The sequence below is a fragment of the Pongo pygmaeus genome, chromosome 5 (genome assembly GCF_028885625.2).
Source record: "Pongo pygmaeus isolate AG05252 chromosome 5, NHGRI_mPonPyg2-v2.0_pri, whole genome shotgun sequence".
Lineage (NCBI taxonomy): Eukaryota > Metazoa > Chordata > Mammalia > Primates > Hominidae > Pongo > Pongo pygmaeus.
The window spans coordinates 72,719,352-72,740,882 of NC_072378.2; the positions used below are offsets into that span (position 1 = coordinate 72,719,352).

Sequence of the window (21,531 nt, forward strand, 5' to 3'; positions counted from 1 at the left end):
CTAGTCACTCAGCTCCAGCTCGGCCTTTAGGTTTGCTGTGGTGTTCTTGTCTCCTGCAGGACCTGCCGCAGCATGGACACTCCCAGGCGGTTTCCGACGCTCGTGCAACTGATGCAGCCAAAAGCAATGCCCGTCGAGGTGCTCGGTCACCTCCCTAAGCGGTTCTCTTGGTTCCACTCTGAGTTCCTGAAGAATCCGAAGGTAGTTCGCCTTGAGGTTTGGCTGGTGGAAAAGATCTTCGGTGAGTGGACCAAGAAGGGGCAGCCCCCATGCGGCTTCTTTCTGCCACCCATACCCACACCCCACATATTCTGGCTGCGTTCCAAGGCAATCCTCCCCAGTAGCCAATGCCCTCTGGCTGTCTCCTCCTTCCACCTTCCCCCCGCCCCCCAGACCCCCGGGAGCCACCCCTCCCTCACAGCCTCTCTGCTACCCGCGCAGGCCGGGGCGGAGAACGCATCCCTCACGTCCAGGGTATGTCCCAAATCTTGATTCACGTGAATCGGTTGGACCCTAACGGCGAGGCTGAGATCTTGGTATTTGGGAGGCCTTCTTACCAGGAGGACACAATCAAGATGATCATGAACTTGGCTGACTATCACCGCCAGCTCCAGGCGAAAGGTATGGGGCTGGGAATAGGGCTACCTGGAGCAAACCCTGGCTCCGTAGGAGTGATCCTGGGGTTTCCTGGCTGCTGGGGCGGCAGTCTCGCCCTCCCAGTCGGCCCGCGGTTGGTGGGTGGGGGAGGGGGCGGTTCTCGCTGCCACGGATCCAGAAGGCCAAATTGAACCCTCGTTCTGGGATTCCTGGCTCCTACTCCCGCAGGCCGCTTGGGTGACTGGCCTTTTTTGGAGAGGATATAGAGACACAGCTGTGGCCTCTGCACACTGCTCTTCTTCCAGGCTCAGGACAGGCCCTCGCCCAGGATGTCGCGACTCAGAAGGCCGAGACCCAGCGGTCTTCAATAGAAGTCCGGGAGGCCGGGACGCAGCGTTCGGTGGAGGTCCGGGAGGCCGGGACCCAGCGTTCGGTGGAAGTCCGGGAGGTCGGGACACAGGGTTCTCCGGTGGAGGTGCAGGAGGCCGGGACCCAGCAGTCTCTCCAGGCTGCCAACCAGTCGGGGACCCAGCGATCCCCCGAAGCTGCCAGCAAGGCAGTGACCCAGCGGTTTCGCGAGGATGCCCGGGACCCAGTTACCAGATTATGAAGGCATCTCAGGCCCTGGAGCCAGAGCCAGTCAGGGGTTAAAGTGAAAGCCCGTATTTCCGCCCAGAAGCTAAAGGATGATGTGGATTTTGTGTTTTACCCTTTCTGTTGCATGGTTGCAAACACAAACTTGAGTTCTAATAAAGAATTGCAAAGTGGAAGCCCGCCCCCCCACCTCCCGACTTAAGTCCAGGAAGCTGGGGTGGTGAGGAAGGATGATGTGGATTGTTTTTGTTTTACACCTTCTGTTGAATGGTTGCCAACACAAACTTGAGTTCTAATAAATAATTGCATTTCCCTAAAGTCTGTATTTTGGAAGGTAGAGGGCAGGGAAAGGCGCATTCCTCTAACAGCCCAGTTCTGCCCTGCGCAGCTCTCTACCTCGAGGCAGGTGGGGCCTGTGGTTCCTAGCCGCCCAAGGTGGCAATCTTCCCCGGCTGTGGTCCGGTGTGCCCCTTGTACTCCTTAATAGCACGCATCTGGCTTTAACAGGTGAGACGCCTCTCTGGCCCACTAGGAAACCTCTCCAAGCCCTCTGTCCTTCTACTCAAGGTGACTTGGGATGAGAAAACTGGGTCGCTTGGGGGCCAGCTGGATTTGGAAGGCCCTGGGTGTATTGCTACTCTGTCACAGAACACTTTCCCAGCTGGGGAAAATGACATCGGGGAAGGGGAAAACCAAGAGACCCGAGCTGCACTCTGGCTGCACTGTTGCCGTCTTCAGGTCTTGCTTCGGTCACCCACCTTCCACGAAGGTCGTAGACACCAGCAAGATACAGACACCGGCTACTTTTTCCTCAGTTACTATGGCAGCGAGGAGCCCCAGCAGAGAACACTTTGGCTTCCCTACGGTCACAGCTTTGGTCAGGGCGCTGGGATGCAGGTCCCTGAGCCTGCGAATTAATCTAGAAGGATGCAAGCCAACAGCTGGGTGCTAGGATTAAACAATAGCACGCAGTAATTCTATAATTAGGATTTTTTTTTTTTTTTTTTTTTTACCAACCAAGAATCACTGGTAATCTTCATTTTATTTTGGAGACAGAATCTCGCTCTGTGGCCCAGGCTGGAGTGCAACGAGCTCAATCTCGCCTCAACACAACCTCTGCCTCCCGGGTTCAAACGATTCTTCTGCCTCAGCCTCCTGAGTAGCTGGGACTACAGGCCCGTGCCACCACGCTCAGCTAATTTTTGTGTTTTTAGTAGAGAAGGGGCTTCACCATGTTGGCCAGGCTGATCTGACCTCAGGTGATGCACCCGCCTGGGTCTCCGAAAGTGCTGGGATTACAGGCATGAGCCACCACGCCCGGCCAATCACTAGTAATTTTTAAAAGTTCAAAGCTAACTTTAAATATCAGGGGAATGTCTATCAGACTCTTTTTGTCACTGCTAATTATCACTCCAGTTTAAAATAATCATGTATCTTACAATAAGGGAATTACCACATAAAGCTGAATTTACAATAACTTATTAGCAACTTTTAACCGCTAATCATTTTATTAAAATAGTTGACTAATTTTAGAAGAACTTTAGAACACTTTAAACTCAAAATCAACACAAAATCAGTTTCAAATGAGGCTACATCAGAGCAGAGCTAAAACTCAATGTGTATGTTGTCTTTCTCTGTGTAATACCCACCTTACCAGAATGTCAGGTTCTCTCCTTTACAAGCTGTTTTCACTGTCCTTGCCCAAACTCAGTGTTACCAATCTATTTTATGTTCATGTGTAACTTTTCTTTTTCTGATATCTACCCCCTATTTTAATTAAGTAGCTTTATAGACTGTTTAAGAGGGCAAGTCTACTTTTTTTTTTTTTTTTCTTTTTTTTTGAGACAGAGTCTCACTCTGTCACCCAGGCTGGAATGCAACGGCATTCCACTGCAACCTCCACCTCCTGGGTTTAAGCAATTCTCCTGCCTCAGCCTCCCGAGCAGCTGGAATTACAGGCGCCCATCACCACACCTGGCTGATTTTTGTATTTTTAGTAGAGACAGGGTTTCACCATGTTGGCCACACTGGTCAACACCTGTCTCAGCTTCCCAAAGTGCTGAGAATACAGGCCTGAGCCACCATGTCCGGCCCTCACAACCTTTTCAACTCATATCCAAAACATCTATGAACATCTTTCCCAGAACTGACACTTTAAGTTTCACCTATTCATATGGCTGCTTCTTTATCTAAACACCCAGTAAATGGAAACTCTATATCATGCTGAATTATAGATGCCATCAAGCCAAGCCAGCTGCCCAGCATGGAGGAACAGGAGAGGTTGCCCTATGCCAAGAGTCTTGAGAATCAAAGAGTTCAAATATTGCCCAAATATAGTCACATTCTGAGGTACTGGGGATTAGGACTTCAATATATGTCAATGTGTACAAAGGATGGAAGGACTTTAGGATCATACAGTATTTTTGGAAAAATTAGAATAAGTTTTAAGCTTACCCCTTTTTCCCCAATAATGAAATATTTAATGGGCCAGGTGCAGTGGCTTATGCCTGTAATCCCACCACTTTGGAAGGCCAAGGCAGGTGGATCAGTTGAGGGCACGAGTTCGAGACCAGACTGGCCATTCTCTACTAAAAATACAAAAATTAGCCGGGCATGGTGGTAGGTGCCTGTAATCCCAGCTATTCGGGAGGCTGAGGCAAGAGAATCGCTTGAACCCGGGAGGCAGAGGTTTCAGTGAGCCAAGATTGCACCATTGCACTCCAGCCTGGGTGACAGAGCGAGACTGTCTCAATAAAAACCCAAAATGTTCAATGGTTTTATAAAAATTCCACCAGGGGTCAGGCACGGTGGCTCACGCCTGTAATACCAGCACTTTGGGAGGCTGAGGCAGGTGGATCACGAGGTCAGGAAACCGAGACCATCCTGGCTAACATGGTGAAACCCCGTCTCTACTAAAAATACAAAAAATTAGCTGGGCGTGGTGGCACACACCTGTAATCCCAGCTACTCAGGAGGCTGAGGCAGCAGAATCGCTTGAACCTGGGAGATGGAGGTTGCAGTAAGCCAAGATCGTGCAACTGCACTCCAGCCTGGGTGACAAAGCGAGACTCTGTCTCAAAAAATAAAATAAAATAAAATAAATAAATAAAAATAAAAATCCCACCAGGGCCAGGTGCAGTGGCTCACGCCTCTAATCCCAGCACTTTGGGAGGCCAAGGCGGGAGAATCACCTGAGGTCAGGAGTTTGAGACCACCCTTGCAACATGGTGAAATCCCGTCTCTACTAAAAATACGAAAATTAGCCAGGCTTGTTGGCACATGCCAGTAATCCCAGCTACTTGGGAGGCTGAGGCGGAAGAATTGCTTGAATACGGGAGGCGGAGGTTGTAGTGAGCCGAGATCACACCACTGCACTCCAGCCTGGGTAACAGAGCGAGACTCCATCTCAAAAATAAATAAAAATAAACAATAAAAATCTCACCAGGAAAGCCGGGCGCGGTGGCTCACGCCTGTAATCCCAGCACTTTGGGAGGACGAGGCAGACGGATCACGAGGTCAGGAGATCGAGACCATCCTGGCTAACACGATGAAACCCCGTCTCTACTAAAAATACAAAAAAAAAAAATTAGCTGGGCGTGGTGGCGGGCGCCTGTAGTCCCAGCTACTCGAGAGGCTGAGGCAGGAGAATGGCGTGAACCCGGGAGGCGGAGCTTGCAGTGAGCCAAGATTGCACCACTGCACTCCAGCATGGGCGACAGAGCGAGACTCTGTCTCAAAAAAAAAAAAAAAAGATCTCACCAGGAAAAACTTGAAAGCATTCATCAGATTTCTACGGGAGACAATTAGGAGCTCCTAAACTTAAGAGTGGGGACATGGGAGAACACATAGGAAACAGTAATTAACTACATAAAATAAAAATCTTTCACATGCAAAAAAAATATTTAAGAGGGTGGAAAATACTGGTAATAACAGATCATTGTTACAAAAGCTTATAGAGATAAATAAAAATCCTTATCTTCACCAGTTGAAAGAAGTCAAGAAAGGAATCGCCGGGCATGGTGGCTCACGCCTGTAATCCCAGCACTTTGGGAGGCTGAGGCGGGCGGATCACAAGGCCAGGAGATCGAAACCATCCTGGCTAACACGGTGAAACCCCGTCTCTACTAAAAATACAAAAAATTAGCTGGGCGTGGTGGCGGGCGCCTGCAGTCCCAGCTACTCGGGAGACTGAGGCAGGAGAATGGTGTGAACCCAGGAGGCGAAGTTTGCAGTGAGCCGAGATTGTGCCACTGCACTCCAGCCTGGGGGACAGAGCGACTCCATCTCAAAAAAAAAAAAAAAAAGGAATGAAGAAAAATGTAAAACTGAAACAAAGAAAATATTCAACATCACCTCGAATCAAAAAAGCACAATTAAAGAGACTTGTGAGTTTAAAACGCTTGCAAAAGACTGGAATACTTTATTGCCAAGGAGTGAATAAATTCCATGATTCAAACCAATCCAAATTGTGCTTGAACCCACAGGGCTTTTGGCACCTTTCGCCCCAAAAATTCTACTTCCAGAAAATGGGGCGGCAAGGATAGGAGCTCTTTTGCAGAGATTGGTAATTTCAGTACAACACGTAGTGGAAAAACAACCTGGCCCATGCCGGACACCTGTGCAGCCTTGCCTTGTAGAAAAAAGGGAGACAGCCGGCTCCAAGGCAGGGCGCCATCCACAAGCCAAGGTGCCTGGGAACCCTGCTCTTCCGTGGTGAATCGCAAAACTACCATTAATGAACGCTGACCGCCCAGGCTTGCTTCTTGCAATGTCATCCTGTGCCCAATGGACGCCCCACTCCAGGAAAACGCACAGCTGGTGCTCTTCGGGGGATCAATTACCAGCTTCAAAGTGAGAGCCTCAGATAAGCTGCTTTAGTAGTACGTGTGAGCTCATCAGAAATGAAATTTTAAGCCCCACCCCAACAGTACTGAATCAGAATTCTCTGGAGAAGGAGCCTAGGAAATTGTGTTTTAACAAGCTCCCAAGGTGATTTCTTACAAGCTTTAAAGTTTGAGGACCAATTATGTAAAAACAAAACAGATCACCATTTGTGAGGTTATCTGCCCCTGCATATCTGCCCCCTGTGGGTGAGGGCCTCATTCTGACCAGAAAATCATAAAAGGATTAGGAATTTCAAAATGATGGGAATTCAGGAAAAAAAAAACAAAAACCTACAAAACTGTAACCTGCCCACCCTTCATATCAAAACATGAGTGGGAGTCAATCTTTTATAAATTTGCTTTATTATAAGTGTGTGAAGATCTTAATGCTTTTGGCAAAATAGCCATTTCTTTATTAGAACAGTTTAAACTCACTCTTGCAACAAAATAAACCACATTCCATCAAGACACAGGAAAAAGGAATACAGGGATTTAGGAATGCTATACTTGCTTCTCTTCAACTTTAGCAGCCAAAGTTAGAAAGTTAAGATGTTCCCAACAGTAACTATGTTGTCTTAAGCAACAGGATCCTGGGGAGAGTGGGGGTCTGATGCATGGGCCTTCAAGTTCTTCTCAAGGTGTTTCATCTTCTCAGCTGGAAGAGAAGCAGTTGATACTAACCATGGACAGGGACAAGTGTTCGCTGTTTCGAACTACTCCGTGATTGGGAGTTGGGGAGGAGAGAAAAGATCTGCGATAGTGCTGTAACCCAGCTGAGGCTGACTTGGGCAGTGATGGGTCTGAATCTATCAGATCTCCGCTGACTTTCCCAAGGCCCTACCCCAGGATCCCCTCCCAACAAACTTCGTACAGCTCCCTGGGGTCTGGAAACCAAGAAATTTTGAGAAGGTTAAGGGAGGATGGAAGGAAGCCGAGCAAGGCCAGTATGGTCACTCGTGGCTTCCTCCACATGCAGGTTCTCAAAGACCCTCACCTCGGGCACGGTGTTCCCGGTGAAACCATGCCAGGCACAGGAGCATGCTCTTCACCCGATTCTGTACACGGGGCCGCCCGAAAACGGTGATTTCGACTAGGTTCCCTGAGTCCACTATGTCCACTGTCAGCAGGGCCTGGCTCGTCCACTCCATTTCTGGAATTATGGCTCGGTCTGGGCCTAAACAAGTAAGGAAAAACTCTGAGGGGCTGCACGGTGACAGGTTAGAAGCTGGACTTGAAGGGAATGTTGGCCAGGGAAGGGAAGAGCTGGAAGGTGAGCATCACTGCAACACTCCTGGCTTGCGAATCTGGGAAAGAGTCTGTAGAGAGCTGCTCTGCCGAGCATCTCTCAGACTGGAGGTGGACAACCCACTAGCACACCTGGGGTCGCTCACCAAAGAGCTCGTCTGCCAGCCATGCCTCTAGGTAGAACACCAAAGGGTCTCTCAGTTCCTGCACCGGAAACCACCAGGGCCGGATGCGAATCTGTGGCGGCGGAAGTGGTAACCTACGCAGCTGCTCCAGGGAGTGGGCCGGAGTCTGTTTGCCCCGCTGGGACTCAGCGGCACCAGCATCATCAACCATACTGGGACCAGCAGCCGCGGAGCGCGCTCGAGGCGGCTTTCGCGAGACCTCCTCCAGACCCAGGCGCGAAGCTCGGGCTCTCTTTTACCATATTCGATCCGCTCCACCCCTTCCGGCGGCGCCTCGCACCGCGTCTGGGTGAGCGGCTGCAATCGACGTCCCGTCATAGAGGCACATTGGACACTTCCTGCGCTGCCTCAATCGCCGGGATTGCCTCTTTGACCTTGAACTAGTATTCATTTGGCCTCCTGTTGGGTCTCCAATGCTCTCCTTCGTCATCTCTGCTCATAAGGTATGCTTAGCCTGAAAGTCCTCTGCCCACCTTATAGCTGATTAACTGTGAGTTTGAATTGACGACTCTATTAATAGACTGGGAATCACCTTTGCTGGCTAGGTTAAGGTTTCATCGTTACCTCCCAAAGATAGGTAGATCGGACCCAGGGCAGGCTTGTTGAATGTGTCAGTTTTCTCTGTTCTGCCACCTGTTATCTTCTGACTCTCCGGATGGTTACCATTTTTAAATCATTCAAGCAAGTGTGTCATGTTTTAAACAAAATGTCAGAGGTGGTCTTATAGAACATGTAGCAAGTTAGACAATTTTCCTTTATTTCCAGTATCCTAAGACAACCATTATCGATGGACATTTTTTTCCCAATGTTTGTAATTTTAATTAAAAATTTGAATTATGAAAGGTTTCACACATCCAAAAAAGTGATATAACACGGCCATGTACCCTCCCCGAGTTTAACAGATGTTGACATTTCCCCACATTTGCCTCACTCCTCTGTTTTTAAAATAGATATTACTCAAGCATCTTTCCTTTCCCTCTCCAGAGGAAATCATCCTGAAGCTAGTGTGTATATATCATCCCCATGCATGTCCTTACACATTTTCTACTATATTTGTAGAAATATTGTTTGGTAGTTGTTTCACAATAGATAGTATCTGCTGAATATACTATTTCGTTCTTACAATTAACTATGTGTTTGTTTTAAAACTTCTATTTTTCTGAGATAGGTCTCACTCTCTTGCCTAGACTGGAATGCAGTGGCACGATCTCGGCTCACTGAAGCCTCGACCTCCCAGGCCTAAGTGACCCTCCCATCTCAGCCTCCTGAGTAGCTGAGACCACAGGCACCTGTCACCACACCCAGCTATTTTCCAGCTTTTTGTTGTTGTTGTTGTTTGTTTGTCTGTTTGTAGAGACAGGGTCCCACTATGTTGCCAGGCTGGTTTTGAACTCCTAGGCTCAAGCAGTCCTCTCACTTTGGCCTCCCAAAGTGCTGGGATTACAGGCGTGAGCCGCCACAGCCAGCATAGAAGACAAAACTCAAAATAGTGGAAAGCATGTTCCAGACTCCATATGATCATCTAGGACTGTGTGGAGGTTCCAGTTTTCTGCCCCTGAGCCCACCCCCTCTTACCCTCAATGGTTTCTGAGAAAACTTGACTATCAGATGTGTAGGGCATACTTACAGGAAAACAAGATTTAGCTATGGCTCTGATGCAATAAACATTTAAAACCTTAATCTGGCCAGGCAAGGTGGCTCATGCCTATAATCCCAGCACTTTGGGAGGCCAAGGCAGGAGGATCACTTGAGGTCAGGAGTTTGAGACCAGCCTGACCAACATGGAGAAAACCCGTCTCTACTAAAAATACAAAAATTAGATGGGTGTGGGCCAGACACGGTCGCTCATGCCTGTAATCCCAGCACTTTGGGAGGCTGAGGTGGGCAGATCACCTGAGGTTGGGAGTTCAAGACCAGCCTGACCAACATGGAGAAACCTAGTCTCTACTAAAAATACAAAAGATTAGACGGACATGGTGATGCATGCCTATAATCCCAGCTACTCAGGAGGTTGAGGCAGGAGAATCGCTTGAACCCAGGAGGCAAAGGTTGTCGTGAGCCAAGATCACACCATTGCACTCCAGCCTGGACAACAAGCAAAACTCCGTCTCAAAAAAAAAAAAAAAAAAAAAATGGCCAGTGTGTGGTGGTTACCTGCAATCCCAGCTACTCGAAAGGATGAGGCAGGAGAATTGCTTGAACCCCAGAGGCAAAGGTTGCAGTGAGCCAAGATGGCACCACTACACTCCAGCCTGGGCTACAGAGTGAGACTCCATCTCAAAAAACAAACAAACAAACAAACAAAAACCCCTTAACCTAATCAAGGCCAGATAGTGTGGCTCGTGCCTGTAATCCCAGCCCTTTAGGAGGTGGAGGCTAGCAGATCGCTTAAGCCAAGGGGTTTGAGGGTGCAGTGAGCCATGATCACACCACTGCACTCCTGCTTGGGTGACAGAGTGAGACCCCAAAAATAAACCTAAAAAAATTTAAAGCCTTAATCTAATCATGAGATGCACTTACATTACTGTAGACAAAGAATATTTTACCCAGCACGTATAGAATTTTAACGGCTTCTTCAGGGGGACTGTGGTGATCTGAGCCACACAGGAATAAGTTAACTTCTCTCAAATTCTACTTCCTGGTGTGGAAAAGATGGCACCCCATTATCCTGTGGGGATCTTCTGCCATAAACCCCACGTAAATCCCCAGCATGCTGGACACCGTGAAGCAGTTAGTCTCAGACACAACTCGGTCTCAGGTGTAACCCAACAGTGGCTAGTTCAGTTATTTCTTCCTCAGGGAAGAAATGATCCTGTGGGATTACTGCTCTCCCCTGAGGAAAGAACCTCCCTGCTCAGTGAGAGGCCAGAATCTGATTCGCAAGTGTTGGTTTCGCGCCTCTCAGCTTTGGGGAGACCGATACGCCTTTGCACCTGAGCCTGCCCAAACGGGAAGGCTATTGTGCAAGAAACCTTTTGGGAGCTCAGACGGTCATGTGGGCCTCCTTGGAAGCCTGGGGACAAGTGGGCAGTTTTCCCGAGTGCATGGAAGCCAACACCAGAGATTGAGGTGGAGAGATGCACTGAGCCAACCTGGCCGGGTTAATCGAACACTTCTCCCACCATCTGGGTTAGCTTCTTGGGGTGCCAGGGATCCTGCAGTGGGCCTGACGCCAGCCCGAGATCAAAATGGGAAAGCGGCCAGAGCAAATTGACGTTCCACAGAGCTCTTAAGGGCTGGAAGATTCTTTCTCACTTTCTCTCTCTTTTTCTTTCCTTCTCTTCTTTTCTTTTTTGAGACAGGGTCTCACTCTGTCACCCAGGCTGGAGTGCAGTGGCACGATCTCAGCTCACTGGGTAGCTGAGGCAGGTGCATGCCATCACACCCACTGTAGAGACAGAGGTCTCCCTATGTTGCCCAGGCTAGTCTCGAACTCCTGGGCTCAAGCAGTCCTCCCGCCTTGGCCTCCCAAAATGTTGGACTACAGGCATGAGCCACTGCAACTGGCCAGGGCCAGAAGATTTTAAGTATGCAATTATTTTTTATTTATTTATTTATTTAGAGACAAAGTTTTGCTCTTTTGCTCAGGCTGGAGTGCAATGGCGAATCTTGGCTCACTGCAGCCTCCGCCTCCTGGGTTCAAGTGATTCTCCTGCCTAGGCCTCCCAAGTAGCTGGGATTACAGGCATGCACCACCACACCCAGCTAATTTTGTATTTTTACTAGAGGTGGAGTTTCATCATGTTGTCCAGGCTGGTCTTGAACTCCTGACCTCAGGTGATCTACCCACCTCGGCCTCCCAAAGTGCTGAGATTACAGCCTTGAGCCACTGCGCCTTGCCAAAAATGTATTTTTTTAAATATATTTTTAAAATATATATACATGCCTGTAATCCCATCACTTTGGGAGGCTGAGGCGGGAGCATCACTTGAGCTTAGGAGTTTGAGACCACCCTGGGCAACATAGAGAGGACCTGTCTCTACAAAAAATAAAATAATTAGCTGGTTGTGGTGACATGCGCCTGTAGTCCCAGCTACTCGGGAAGCTGAGGAAGGATAGCCTGAGTGCACAAGGTCGAGGCTGCAGTGAGCTATGACTGCACCACTGCACTCTAGCCTGGGTGACAGAGACCCCATCTCTAAAAAAATAAAATAAAGATAACGTACAATTTTATGTATTTTTTTAATGGAGGAAAGAGGCTCCATTAAAAGTACCTGGAGTCTATGAAAGTCATAATGCCTGGCTGCCTTCATCCAGTGATGTGGAACCCCAGAGGCCCCAGTATGACTAGGCCCTTTCCAGGACCCACTCCCATGTGTTTGCCCAGCTTTCCACTTCTGTGGTACAGAGCCAATCAGATCTACAGGACCAAAACTTGAAGCCAACCCCAATCCTACCAGCAACAAAAGATGATGGTTGCAGAGATGGTAAAGAAGGCTTAGATTCCAGGCCTGCCCCCAGCCCTGAAATTGTAGTCAAACACATACTTCTCCTTTCACCTTACCTTCTCTGTATATTTGCCTGTGTGATCATAGTCTGGAGTTTTTTGTTTTTGTTTTTTGAGATGTGGTTTCACCATATTGTCCAAGCTGGTCTGGAACTCCTAGGCTCCAGCAACCCTCCTGCCTTGGTCTCCCAAAGTGCTGGGATTACGACATGAGCCGTGCCCAGCCTAGCCTGGAGTTTTTACTGGACCTATTAAAATATGTCTCCTAATCGTTGTTTTGATTTACTGATGGGGGAAGGGAGACTGATCTCATACTTAACTATTTATTTACTTATTTATTTATTTATTTATTTTTGAGACGGAGTCTCGCTCTTGTCGCCCAGGCTGGAGTGCAGTGGCGGGATCTTGGCCCACTGCAACCTCCACCTCCCAGGTTCAAGCTATTCTCCTGCCACAGCCTCCTGAGTAGCTGGGATTACAGGCTCCTGCCATCCATGCCCGGCTAATTTTTGTACTTTCAGTAGAGACGGGGTTTCGCCATGTTGGCCAGGCTGGTCTCAAACTCCTGACCTCAGGTGATCCACCCACTTTAGCCTCCCAAAGTGCTGGGATTACAGGCATGAGCCACCGCACCCAGCCAACTCTTCTTTTAAAAAACAGACTTTCCTTGCTGACATACTTGAGTAGCTTTGGTTGTATTTAAGGTGAAGCTGAGCTTTCTAACCATTTCTAGAATCCCCTCCAAGGCACCTCTTTACTAAGAGAACTAACCTTTTCGCAGCTAAGAGAAGAGAAAGTAAAAATTAGATTAGTGAGCCTAGAGGGATAGCTCAGACCTGTAATCCCAGCACTGTGGGAGATAGGAGGACTGCCTGAGGCCAGGAGTTATAGACCAGCCTGGGCAGCATAAGGAGGCCCTGTTTCCACAAAAAAATTAAAAATTAACCCGGTGTGGTGTCTCATGCCTTGTAGTCCCAACTACTCTGGGAGCTGCAGGCAGGAGGATCCCTTTAGTCGAGGAGTCAGAGGCTGCAATGAGCTATGATGGCACCATTGCACTCCAGCCTGGACTCTCTCTTTTTTCCTTATATATAAAACATATATATGCTTATATATAATATATATAACATATATATGCTTATATATAATATATATAACATATATATGCTTATATATATTATATGTAATATATATTATATTATATATATTATATGTAATATATATTATATTATATATATTACATATAATATATATGTTATATATATTATATATAGTATATATTTATATAAAATTAAGTTTTATATTATATAACTATATCCGTGAGAGAAAAGAGAAATCTGCCATCATTTATACCAGGTTGAGACAGACACAGAGAGAAATCTGCCATCATTTATACCAGGTTGAGACAGACACAGATAAAACCAGCTGCAAAATTAAGTTTCTCCCAAAGACATGCTGCAGCTGTAAATTGTCATAATGAGCTCGCTTTTTTTTTTTTTTTTTTTTTTTTTTTTAAGATGGAGTCTCGCTCTGTTGCCTAGGCTGGAGTGCAGTGGCACGATCTCTGCTCACTGCAACCTCTGCCTCCCAGGTTCAAGTGATTCTCCTGCCTCAGCCTCCCGAGTAGCTGGGATTACAGGCACCCGCCACCACGGCCAGGTGAATTTTTGTAAAGACGGGGTTTTACCATGTTGGCCAGGCTGGTCTCGAACTCCTGACCTCAAGTAGTCCACCCACCTCAGCCTCCAAAAGTGTTGTGATTACAGGTGTGAGCCACCGCACCCAGCCGATCTCCCATTTTTGAATGACTATTATGTTCTTACTCAGTGAGAAACATTATTCTCTAAAATTACAGACTATCAGAAAATGTACTATTTAAATTTATTTATCAGTAACAATGAAACATCCATTTTTGCCTGGAGGATCTAAGTCACTTTATTTATTTTTTAATTTTGTTTTTCTTTTTTCATTTGTTTTTCTAAGTCACTTTGATACAAAGAAACAGCCTTAATTGACAATTCAGTCGCAGCTGTTTCGGACAAGGGGTTTTTGAATACAACATTCCACATCTATCTCAATTAAGGACCCTGGGTTCACTTCACTGTCAAGATCTGATGTTGATCCTTATACATACAGCCCAGAGAAACATGATTTTATTTATTTATTTATTTATTTATTTATTTATTTATTCGAGACGGTGTCTGTTGCTCAGGCTGGAGTGGAATGGCAAGATCTCAGCTTACTGCAACCTCCACCTCCCGAGTTCAAGCAATTCTCCTGCCTCAGCCTCCAGAGTAGCTGGGATTACAGGCGCCCACCATCAAGCCTGGCTGATTTTTGTGGTGTTCATTTGTTTGTTTTTTTGAGACGGAGTCTCACTCTGTCACCCAGGCTGGAGTGCAGTGGCGTGATCTCGGCTCACCGCAACCTCCACCTCCCAGGTTCAAGTGATTCTCCTGCCTCAGCCTCCCAAGTAGCTGGGATTACTGGTGCCTGCCACCATGCCTGGCTAATTTTTATATTTTTAGTAGAGAAGAGGTTTCACCATGTTGGCCAGCCTGGTCTCGAACTCCTGACCTCAGGTGATCCACCCGCTTTGGCCTCCCAAAGTGCTGAGATTACAGGCGTGAGCCACTGCACCCAGCCCATGGTTTTATTTAGAGTTTATTTCTCTCTTCCCTAAAATTGTAAAAAAATTTATTGTTGGTGAGATGCCCCATGGTTCTTTGGCTACATCCTTATATAATTGTGTTTTACCATTAGAATTCTATGTTCTTTCATTCTGCCATTGCCAGTTAACACAATTAGCCAGACATATGTGGTTTCATTATCATGGGAGAGAGAAACTGACTACAATCTTAAGCCAGCCTTGGTGTAAACTTTAAAGGCACATCCAAGGAAGTTTCTAGAGCTGTTCTATTTGCTGAAAATATAATCCTGTGAAAACTGTAAAGATGAGACAGAAACTGGAGCCAAAACCTCAAGACCCCTTTTAAATGTAGGCAGCATGTTTTGCTTCAGCTGAGAGAGAACTATAGGGCTCTGCTCACAAAGCAATAAGGGTGAGTAGTTTCTGGGAGGGCTTTATTATCTGCCTCAGGAGTAGATAAACAACCTGCTCATGCATGCAATAGAGTCACCACACCTCCAACGTTCTCAAGTTCTTGTGAATATACCATTTCTACTTTATGAGTGAACTGTGCTATGCAACTGCCTCTCTACTCAAATGTTTCTCTGATATCACCCAAGATGTGACAGGTATTTGTGGCCTCAAAATTAACTCATGTAAGTGAGTTTGTTGGGTTTGGTTTTGAACAGCATACTATAAAAAGCCAGCAATATTTTTATGTATTTATTTATATTTACTTGTATTGATTCATTCATTCATTGACAGAGTCTTACTCTGGCACCTAGACGGGAGTGCAGTGGCATAATCACAGCTCACTGTAGCCTTGACCGTCTGGACTCAAGCAATTCTCCTGCCTCAGTCTCCTGAGGAGCTGGAACTACAGGTGAGTGCAACCACACCTAGCTAATATTTTTTAAAATTATGTTTTGTAGAAACGAGTTCTTGCTATGTTGCCAAGGTTGGTCTTGAACTCTTGGCCGCAACCGAGCCTTCTACCTTGGCCTTCCTGAAGTGCTAGGATTATGGGTGTGAGCCACCACCGCACCTATAACCTATAGCTGTACCAGGCAGCTTTTAAGTTAAAAACCTGAGTTTTCACCAAGTAACCCTATTTAATTTATGCCAAAGGCTCCAGCCTGCATATATTATTGTTACAAATTCTTCTTCATTTTTTTTTTTTTTTTTTTGAGATAGTATCTCACTCTGACACCCAGACTGGAGTGGGTCTTGGCTCACTACAACCTCCACTTCCAGGACTCAAGCGATCCTCCCACCTCAGCCTCTAGAGTAGCTGGGATGACAGGTGCGTACAACCATGCCCAGCTAATGTTTTTGTATTTTATTGTAAAGATGGGGTTTCTCCATGTTGGCCAGGCTGGTCTTGAACTCCTGAGCTCGAGCAATCCACCCACCTCAGCCTCCCAAAATGCTGGGATTATGGGCCTGAGCCACCAGGCCCAGCTACAAACTCTAAGATCATCTAAGCCAGCAGTTCCCAAATGTTTGGGTCCCCCTGCTCTTAAAAATCATTGAGGCCGGGCATGGTGGCTCATGCCTGATCATACCACTGTACTCCGGCCGAGGTGACAGAATGAAACTCCAACTCAAAAAAAAAATCTATATATATATTGAGTACCAGCAGGACGCAGTAGCTCAGGCCTGTAATCCCAGCACTTTGGGTGGCCAAGGCAAGTGGATCCCTTGAGGTCAGGAGTTCAAGACCAGCCTGGCCAACATGATGAAACCCCATCTCTACTAAAAAATCCAAAAATTAGCCGAGCGTGGTGACATGTGCCTGTGGTCCCAGCTATTTGGGAGGCTGAGGTAGGGGAATTGCTTGAGCCCAGGAGGTGGAGTTTGCAGTGGGCCGAGATTTCACCACTGCACTCCAGCCAGCCTGGGCAACAGAGCCAGATCCTGTCTCCAGAAGAAAAAAAAATTATTGAGTACCCTAAAGAGCTTTTGTTTTGTAAGGTATAGATACTGATATTTACTATATTAGAAATTCAAACTTTGGGAAACCTAATTCAATGACTATAACTCATGTTAACATGGATAACCTTTTAATGAAAAATGATTATGATTATGATTATTATTTTTTGAGACAGGGTCTCTGTCACCCAGGCTGGAGTGCAGTGGCATGATCTCAGCTCACTGCAACCTCTACCTCCCGGGTTCAAGCAATTATCCTGCCTCAGCCTACTGAGTAGCTGGGATTACAGGCATGCGCTACCACGTCCGGCTAATTTTTATGTTTTTGTAGAGACAGGGTTTCACCATGTTGTCCAGGCTGGTCTCAAACTCCTGGGCTCAAGCAATCCTCCTGCCTCAGCCTCCCAAAGTGCTAGGATTATAGGTGTGAGCCACCACGCCTGGCCTGAAAAATAATTTGTTTCTCAAAACAAATTCAGTGGCCTGGCCGGGCATGGTGGCTCACGCCTGTAATCCCAGCACTTTGGAGGCCAAGGTGGGTGGATCACTTGAGGTCAGAAGTTTGAGACCAACCTGGCCAACATGGTGAAACCTAGTCTCTACTAAAAATACAAAATTAGCCGGGCATGGTAGTGTGCACCTGTAATCCCAGTTACTTAGGAGGCTGAGGCAGGAGAATCGCTTGAACCCAGGAGGTGGAGGTTGCAGTGAGTCGAGATTGTGCCACTGCACTCCACTCTGGGCAACAGAGCAAGACTCTATCTCAAAAAAAAAAAAAAAAAAGAAAGAAAAGTGGCCTTATTTTACATGTTTGTAAATCTGTTTAATGTCTGGCCTAATAGACAACAGCTGGTTTCTCATATCTTTTTTTGTTTTTTAATGGTTTTTAAAAATTGAGACAGGGTTTTGCTATGTTGCCCAACCTGGTCTTAAACTCCAGAGCTCTGAGCTCAAGCAGTCTGCCCACTTCCAACTCCGAAAGTGCTGGGATTACAGGCATCAGCACCATGCCCAGCCTCATATCCTATTCCAAATTAAATCTGTTGCAATATGTTGTTTTGATTGAAGAAAATCCAGCCTCACACAGATATTTAGATAATTGTGGACACTATTCTTTCTACTATACCAACACTCAGCAAATGGTAGCTTCTTACACTTTGAATGGCTTTTTTATTCGTGCATGATTTTGTAACATCACTCAGTCATTAGGAAAATATTGGTTTATTGAAATACTTAATTTTCCAAATACTGACTCATTTCATTATACAGTATAATAAAAAATCACATTGATTAGTACCACCACCAGTCTCATCAGAAAAATGTAATAATTGGGAAGGTGTCAAGACAGTGGTGATACAAGTTTTCCAAAATTCTTTTTTTTTTTTTTTTTTTTTTTTTGAGACAGGGTCTCGCTCTGTTGCCCAGGCTGGAGTGTGGTGGTGCAATCTCCACTCACTACAACCTCTGTCTCCTGGGCTTAAGCGATTCTCTCATCTCAGCCTCCTGAGCAGTTATTGAAATGCACCAATAACAATGCTAATGAGTGTTGATAGCAGTGTTTTTCAACATGGAAATAAACAGAAGTGACCAAATGTCTATCTATAAAAGAAAGGATAAATTGCAGCAGATCCATACAATGAAATGTTATATACCATTGAAAATTAATAAACTACTCCCAACATGAGTGAGCTAAAAGACACTATAGGATTCCATTTATATAAAGTTCAGAAAGTAAGCAAGTTTGATCTGGGTGGTTGTTACATCACTATTACTTTGAAATTTTCTTGAGTGTCACACTTAATGATTTATATACTTTTTAGTAAGCAGATTAAACTTTGAGTTGTTTTTTGTTTTTAAAGAGGACTTTAGAGATCTAGACACCAAATATGATTAGTCTCAACAGACTGTGATTTATCTACACATTAGAAACTATACGGTAGAGAGGCTAGAGAAGATGAAGTAAGTTGAGTCACATTTGGATGTTGATTAATACAATCAAGGCCAGGCACGGTGGCTCACGCTTGTAATCCCAGCACTTTGGGAGGTCTAGGCGGGTGGATCACTTGGGGTTAGGAGTTCGAGACCAGCCTGGCCAACACGACTAAACCCTATCTCTACTAAAAATAATAATAGGCTGGGCGCGGTGGCTCACGCTTATAATCCCAGCACGTTGGGAGGCCGAGGTGGGCGGATCACGAGGTCAGGAGATGGAGACCACGGTGAAACCCCATCTCTACTAAAAATATAAAAAATTAGCCGGGCGTGGTGGCGGGCGCCTGTAATCCCAGCTACTCGGAGAGGCTGAGGCAGGAGAATGGTGTGAACCCGGGAGGCGGAGCTTGCAGTGAGCTGAGATCACGCCACTACACTCCAGTACTCCAGCCTGGGTGACAGAGCGAGACTCCGTCTCAAAAAAAAATAATAATAATAATAATAATTATAAAATTTAGCTAGGCGTGGTGGCGGGCGCCTGTAATCCCAGCTCCTTCGGAGGCTGAGGCAGGAGAATTGCTTGAACCCGGGAGGTGGAGGTTGCAGTGGGCCAAGATTGCACCATTGCACTCCAGCCTGGACAACAAGAGTGAAACTCCATTTCAAAAAGAAGAAAAAATCAAAAAGATGAAACAAAACAAAAAAGTGTTTAAAAAAAAAAAAAAAGAAGAAGAAAAAGAAAAAGAAGATGGAGTAAGTTCCAAAACAGAAAAATAGCAGTGAATGAGAAGGGAGGTGGATAGGCCCAAGTTCACTCACAAGATGTGGAATTCAGGCTACTTGGATTTCAGGCTGAGTCTTTGAGGTATGCCTTCAGGCACCAGAGAGCTTCACTCTGGATACCTAGAGTAGCCTGGAGGAAGAGCTGAAGGCCAAGACCATATGTTGGCAAATCTCGAAATTGAAAGCTAGTTGAAGAAAAGGTGTTTTAGGTGGGGAAGGAAAGGTTGAGAAAGTTAGTCCTCACTTTGCCAAAAACTGCAGTGTTCCAGTAAAGCAGGAACAGACACTACTTTGCAGAGGACTAAAGGTAAGCATGGGCTGAGGAATTCAAGATGGCCAGTACACTCTTCTTGGTAGCCTGAATGTCCAGGGAAAGAGGTGGGCCGGTGTGGGGGAACAATTAATATAAAAAACCAGGCTGGGCGCGGTGGCTCACACCTGTAATCCTAGCACTTTGGAAGGCTGAGGTGGGTAGATCACTTGAAGTCAGGAGTTCAAGACCAGCCTGGCCGACATGGCGAAACCCATGTCTACTAAAAAGGCAAAAATTAGCCGGGAGTGGTGGCACTGTGCCTGTAAACCCAGCTACTTGGGAGGCTGAGGCTGGAGAATCACTTGAACCTGGGAGGCAGAGGTTGCAGTGAACCGAGATTGCGCCACTGTATTCCAGCCTGGGTGATATACCGAGACTCTGTCTCAAAAACAAAACAAAACAAACAAAAAACAAAGGATTGTAACTTTGGGTTTTTGTTTTTGTTTTTCTTTTTGGTTTGTTTTATTTTTGAGATAGGGATTTGCTCTGTCACTCAGGCTGCAGTGCAGTGGTGTGATCATGGCTCACTGCAGCCTTAACCTCCCAGGCTCAAGTGATTCCCCCCGCCTCAGCCTCCCTAGTAACCTGCGACCACAGGCATGCACTACCACACCTGGCTAATTTTTTTTTTTTTTTTTTTGAGATGGAGTCTCACTCTGTTGCCCAGGCTGGAGTGTAGTGGCGTGATCTCAGCTCACCACAACCTCCGCCTCCCGGGTTCAAGTGATTCTCCTGCCTCAGCCTCCCGAGTAGCTGGGATTACAGGCACGTGCCACCATGCCCAGCTAATTTTTGTATTTTCAGTAGAGATGGGGTTTCACTATATTGGCCAGGCTGGTCTCGAACTCCTGACCTCGTGATCCACCTGCCTCAGCCTCCCAAAGTGCTGGGATTACAAGCATGAGCCACCGTGCCTGGCCACACCTGGCTAATTTTTAAATTTTTTGTAGAGAGCAGGTCTCACCATGTTGTCCAGACTGGTCTCAAACTCCTGGGCTCAAGTGATCCTCCTGCCCCAGTCTTCCAAAGTGTGAGGATTATAGGCATGAGCCACCACGCCCAGCCTACTATGTTTGTTTGTTGTAGCTAGGACTACAGGCATGCACCACCATGCCCTGCTAGTTTTTAATTTTATTTTTATAGAGATGGGATCTCACTATGTTGCCCAGGCTAGGCTTGAACTCCTGGCCTCAAGCAATCCTCCTGGCTCAGCCTCCCAAAGTGTGGTGAGCCAATATGCTCAGTGGTTTTTAACTTTTTTTTTTTTTTTTTTGAGACGGAGTCTGACTCTGTCACCCAGGCTTGGGTGCAGTGGCACAATCTCAGCTCACCGCAGCCTCCACCTCCCAGGCTCAGCCTTCCAAGTAACTGGAACTACAGGCATGCGCCACCATACACGTCTAATTTTTGTATTTTTTTATCGAGATGGGGTTTCCCCCTGTTGGCCAGGTTGGTCTCAACTCCTGGCCTCAAGGGATCTGCCCACCTGGGCCTCCCGAAGTGCTGGGATTACATGTGTGAGCCACCACACCTGGCTGTAAATCTGAAGTAGAAGAAACCATCTATACAAGCAGTTCACCTAAAAGATTTCTTAGGGCCGGTAACACTAAGGGAATTGTAGAAACTGCTTCTAGTTTCTTGATCAAGTAGTTGGCAAAATCATCCAGGAGCCAGGAGACATAGCCTTATTTAGTGTGGGCTAACAACAGGGAAAATGACTAGGAAGGAAGAACAAACTAAAATCAATGCAGGGGCCGGGCACAGTGGCTCACACCTGTAATCTCAGCACTTTGGGAGGCTGAGGTGGGTGGATCACTTGAGGTCAGGAGTTTGAGACCAGCTTGGTCAATATGGTGAAACCCCATCTCTACTAAAAATAGCTGGGTGTGGTGGCGCATGCCTGTAGTCTCAGCTGCTCAGAAGGCTGAGGCAGGAGAATCACTTCAACCCAGGAGGCGGAGGTTGCAGTGAGCCGAGATTGCGCCACCGCA

At 46.6% G+C, this 21,531-nt stretch overlaps 2 protein-coding genes across 2 annotated transcripts; one reads left to right on the top strand and one right to left on the bottom strand.

The window, feature by feature from the left end:
- On the top strand, positions 1-1,504 carry KHDC3L (KH domain containing 3 like, subcortical maternal complex member). Its single transcript, XM_054492489.1, has 3 exons — positions 1-241; positions 442-621; positions 903-1,504. The coding sequence occupies exons 1-3, from the start codon at positions 73-75 to the stop codon at positions 1,205-1,207; spliced, it is 654 nt and encodes a 217-aa protein (XP_054348464.1). The 5' UTR covers positions 1-72; the 3' UTR covers positions 1,208-1,504.
- A 4,916-nt stretch (positions 1,505-6,420) lies between these two features.
- OOEP (oocyte expressed protein) lies at positions 6,421-8,035 on the bottom strand. The gene is made up of 3 exons (XM_054492494.2): positions 7,466-8,035; positions 7,069-7,248; positions 6,421-6,729 (listed from the first exon to the last, which is right to left on the bottom strand). Exons 1-3 carry the CDS (start codon positions 7,653-7,655, stop codon positions 6,650-6,652), a joined length of 450 nt encoding a protein of 149 aa, XP_054348469.1. The 5' UTR covers positions 7,656-8,035; the 3' UTR covers positions 6,421-6,649.
- Between the last annotated feature and the right edge of the window lie 13,496 nt (positions 8,036-21,531).

What these genes read in the sequence shown, in the direction of transcription:
- OOEP (XM_054492494.2), bottom strand. Translation starts at nt 7,655, where the DNA reads ATGGTTGATGATGCTGGTGCCGCTGAGTCCCAGCGGGGCAAACAGACT. An exon ending in GCTGGCAGACGAGCTCTTTG is followed by an intron (nt 7,249 to 7,465) that starts GTGAGCGACCCC and finishes TTACTTGTTTAG; the next exon opens with GCCCAGACCGAGCCATAATT. An exon ending in CCGGGAACACCGTGCCCGAG is followed by an intron (nt 6,730 to 7,068) that starts GTGAGGGTCTTT and finishes CTTCTCTTCCAG; the next exon opens with CTGAGAAGATGAAACACCTT.
- KHDC3L (XM_054492489.1), top strand. Translation starts at nt 73, where the DNA reads ATGGACACTCCCAGGCGGTTTCCGACGCTCGTGCAACTGATGCAGCCA. An exon ending in GCTGGTGGAAAAGATCTTCG is followed by an intron (nt 242 to 441) that starts GTGAGTGGACCA and finishes CTACCCGCGCAG; the next exon opens with GCCGGGGCGGAGAACGCATC. An exon ending in CCGCCAGCTCCAGGCGAAAG is followed by an intron (nt 622 to 902) that starts GTATGGGGCTGG and finishes CTCTTCTTCCAG; the next exon opens with GCTCAGGACAGGCCCTCGCC.